General features: G+C 34.3%; 1 protein-coding gene across 1 annotated transcript; it reads left to right on the plus strand.

The window, feature by feature from the left end:
• Positions 1-378: 378 nt before the first annotated feature.
• LOC126740733 (zinc finger MYM-type protein 1-like) lies at positions 379-2,623 on the plus strand. Its single transcript, XM_050446881.1, has one exon. The coding sequence runs from the start codon at positions 495-497 to the stop codon at positions 2,619-2,621; it is 2,127 nt and encodes a 708-aa protein (XP_050302838.1). The 5' UTR covers positions 379-494; the 3' UTR covers positions 2,622-2,623.
• The last annotated feature ends 1,874 nt before the right edge of the window (positions 2,624-4,497 follow it).

Genomic DNA, 4,497 nt, shown 5'->3' on the forward strand with positions numbered 1-4,497 from the left:
GTAATTATTAATTATATTAGATATATTTTTTATCAACCCGCGTTTAAACGTATAACACAAGCGCCCGTACTATAGGAGATAATGCGATATTCAAATCAACAACCAAAGTGCTCCTGGCATCCTACGTATACCGCTCTCTGCCTCGCGCAAGGTACAACTACATCTATCTTCCTCGATTTGTTGTGGGGCGCGCTCACATCCGCGTCCATAATTTGACCGAAAAGCTACTCTCGACGACCCATCTCGGCTTTTATCAGTTTTATCACGCTCGTTGTCGATCGCGAGGCGCGCACAAATTTAGCGTCCCAGTTTTATCGTGGATTCGGCTTTTGTTTTAATGTTTTGTAAATCGGACCGCAGGCGGCAGGAAGACGTTTTTTGTTGTTTATTCGGCAAAATTTTGTTTTTAATCGGTTCCGTGATCGGTGGTTTGTGTGTGTGTGTGTGAGTATTTCGAGAGTGAACAATACAATAATTATTATTGAAATTTAATAATGAATCGTGTAAGCTTTTTAATTAACTGTAATTTTTCAAATCTTTCACTGGAAGAAAAAGTAAACATTAAGACTTTAGGCAGACCTTTGCCGGATTTAAATATTACTCAAGTGAGTGAAAGGAAAACACAACAAAGAAGTTTTACTCGCCGTTTTTCGAGGGACATTTATCTGAGAAATAATTGGATATGTGGTTGTGAAGAAACAAACTTATTATACTGTTTTCCGTGTGTGTTATTTTTTGTCGCTGGCTCTAGTAGTGTCGATCCAAGTTGGGCAAGAAAAGGGGTAAGAGATTTACAACATCTTGCGGCTAAAATAAAAAAGCATGACATTTCACGAGGACATATAAATTCTTGCGCTTCGTTTTCTCTACTGGATAAGCCTAATATTTTAACACAATTGAGTCCTGCATATAGAGACAATTTAATTAAGCATAATGATGAAATAAGAAAAAATAGGCACATTTTAATGAGAATTATTAGCTGCGTAAAATTTTGTGGGGCCTTTGAATTGGCACTTCGAGGCCACAATGAAACTAAGGATTCTTTAAATAAGGGTTTGTTGAAGGAATTAATTAATTTTACCGCAGAATTAGATGTCACACTTAAGGAACACTTGCAGAATTCAACAGTCTTTAAAGGAACATCTAAAATGATTCAGAACGATATTTTGGAGTGTATGCTTTATGTTTGTAGACAAGAAATTTCCAACCATATTGAAAAATCGGAATTTGTATCAATACAATGCGATGAGACTACGGATGTATCAAATGACTGCCAAATGGTAATAATATTAAGATATTTCTTTGATAGATCCATTCATGAACATTTCTGGGGCTTTATAAAGGTTAAGGATAAAACTGCAACAGGATTAACAACGTGTATCGAAAATGAAATTGATCCGCTAATTTTAAAGACACCTCAAAAATTAATAGCTCAAACCTACGACGGGGCAAATTTAATGAGTGGTTCAATTAACGGTGTTCAAGCTCAGATTAAAGTAAAATATCCAAACGCGCATTTCGTTCACTGTTATGCTCACCAGCTGAACCTTATTATGCAAAAATCGGTATCTCAAAATCCGAAAGTACGCGTTTTTTTTAATAATCTGTCTGCAATACCAGCTTTTTTCTCAAATTCCTCCCACCGATGTGATGTACTACAAGAAATAGTACATAGAAAATTGCCTAGAGTGGCAACAGCTAGCGGGAATTATAATATTCGCACCGTGAATATTGTTTATGAACATCGCGAAAAATTAATTGAGGTTTTTCAAGAAATTGAGCAGAAATGTGAGAAAAGTGTGACGTCAAATGAAGCTTCCGGTTTAAGGAGAGCATTAGAGGATCCAGAATTCTTTTTCTGGCTTACCCTTTTTCACAAAATCATGCCGCACGTGGACATACTTTATAATCAGCTCCAGTCAAAAAGTAAGGATAGTGTGTCATTGCAAAAGGATCTGTCCATATTTGAATCAAGCATTGCCAAAATAAGAAACGACACCGATAATATTAAGGCTAATGTAGAATTAAACTTTGAAAGTGTCAAAAGAAGAAGAACTGACGATAACTTGAGAAGTATTATTGCAAAAGAGGTATGTGATACAGTTGTTACCCAAGCGAAGGACAGATTTTCCTATCGAGGTCATCTTCAAGCAGCTAACTTGTTCGATAAAGAAGCGTATCCAAAATATAACAAGACTTTTCCAGTGGATATTTTAGATAATGTAGTTACTTTTTATCCAATGTTATGTAAAATTAGATTAAGAACTGAACTAGAAGTCATTTACTCAAGACCAGATATCTCACAAAATATTGGAGCTATGAACTTGCTTTCATTTATTTTAGAAAATAATCTTGGCGAAACTTTTGCCGAAACAATAAAATTATTAAATATCATTGTGACGATCCCAATGATAACTGCAGAGACCGAGCGCAATTTTTCCACCCTTAAGAGAATAAAAAACTTCCTGCGAAGTACTATGCTTAATGAAAGACTTAATGCTTTAGCCATGATGTCCATCAATAGAAATTTAGTGATGGAAATAAACAATTTTGATGAAAAAGTAATGGAAAGATTTATAAATATGAAAGACCGTCGAGCAGATTTTACTTTTAAGAAGTAGCTTAAGTACCTATTGAACATTTATTAATAAGTATAATTTTTCTTTACGTTTTAAAGTTACTTGTTATTGTTTTTAAAACCGCAGAGAGGTGGCAAAAATATTTTCGTGCGAGGTTCCGTGATGTGTAAATGCGATTGTTTTGTAACAATGTTCTTTATTTTTGATTGTCAAATTAAGACATTTATGTGCAAACTTTTTGTGATTGTACCATGATGACTGCAAACCGTCATATCTCCAGATATTATAACATATACTTAGGTACGTCCAGTTATATTTTTTATTTATTAGTAAGTATATATTTATTTGGATTTGCGTAGGGTTGCCACGAGACGAGACGAGACGAGATTAAGAATTGTCTCGTCTCGTCTCGAAAGTTCGAGACAAATATTTTTCGAGACGAGACGAGACAAGCTTATGTCTCGTCGAGACAAGACCTTATCTCGTCTCGTCTCGTCTCGTCTCCTTTTGTCTCGAAAAGTTCTGATACCTATGTAAAAGCCCAGGATAAAACTTAAAAAATTTAATAGACCCCAATAACTAATAAGCATATTATAGGTAGTTAAGTATGAAAGTTAAAAAAATCCTATTCGATTTTTAAATTAATTGGGCAGGTAGGCATGTTGGAAAGATTTAATAAAATATTTATATGAGCACTCCATTAAAGTCATGCAAAACGCATTTTCCAACAATCTATAGTAAGCAATAATATAAAGCAGTCATAGTGTTTTTATAAAAGCGGCAATAGTGGAATATTGAAAATAATATTTTATATGCATTTAAGCTACAGTTGTCAACATACCTATTAACAGCAGAAAAATATCAATAAAATATTATGACACACCTTGTATAAAAACGTTAAGTTGAAAAAGAAATGCGCAGCTAAAATAAAAACAGACGTGACTGGTCCAAGAGATTTAAATAAACATACCCCTAAACTCTAAGCATATTTTTTCCAATCTACCCACCACCTGTTACACAAATCGTAAGCCCATTAGTATAATAATGGGGAAATAAAAAAATAATCAAAACCTATTCCGTGATTTTAATTACAATTTTACCAATTATTACTGGAAGCATTTTACATATAACGAGACGTCTCGTCTCGTCTCGTCTCGCCTTGTCTCGAACATTTTTATCTCGTCTCGTCTCGTCTCGAAATTCGAGACAAAATACTTTCGAGACGAGATAAAATGACTTCGAGACGAGACGAGACGAGACGAGACATCTCGTGTCTCGTATCTCGCGGCATCACTAGATTTGCGCACCCCTCCATAGTCAAACGTTTGCTAAAATCGATATTTCCAATCGTAGCGATAGCGATGACAGTGAAGGGGAGGATGATAGAGACGATGTGCAAGGAGATTGGAAAGATAAAATTACAGTTTGCTCTTGCAGGGATTGCGTGTATTGCTGTTACGTTGCTATTTTAAAATATAACTTGTATCAGGAGGCGTATTCAGTCTTAGCAACCGTGTATCAATACATTTTGAGTTTGCCAATAACCCAGTTTTCATGTGAGAGATCATTTTCCATTCTCAAATACATTAAGAATAGACTAAGAAATAGATTAAGTGATAATTTGCTTGAATCTTTCATGCTTATGAATATAGGAAGATCTCTACTTAATCAAATAGATAATGAAGATATTATAAATGAGGTGGCAGAGTCCAGTACCTTGTATAAAAAAAGTTTAATGTACTGAGTTTTTTTGCATTTTCTATGTTTTGTTTGAGAGTTCGTTGTTCCTTTTTCATTTTCTTATTTTTAAAACTTTTCGGTTGTTAAGCTTGTTTGTTCTTTCTATTTAATAGTTGACTGAAGACTGAATTTAAATAAAGAAAAGTTATAATTTAGGACAGTATTAAGACATACATAT

The sequence above is a fragment of the Anthonomus grandis genome, chromosome 9, assembly GCF_022605725.1.
Source record: "Anthonomus grandis grandis chromosome 9, icAntGran1.3, whole genome shotgun sequence".
Taxonomy (NCBI): domain Eukaryota; kingdom Metazoa; phylum Arthropoda; class Insecta; order Coleoptera; family Curculionidae; genus Anthonomus; species Anthonomus grandis.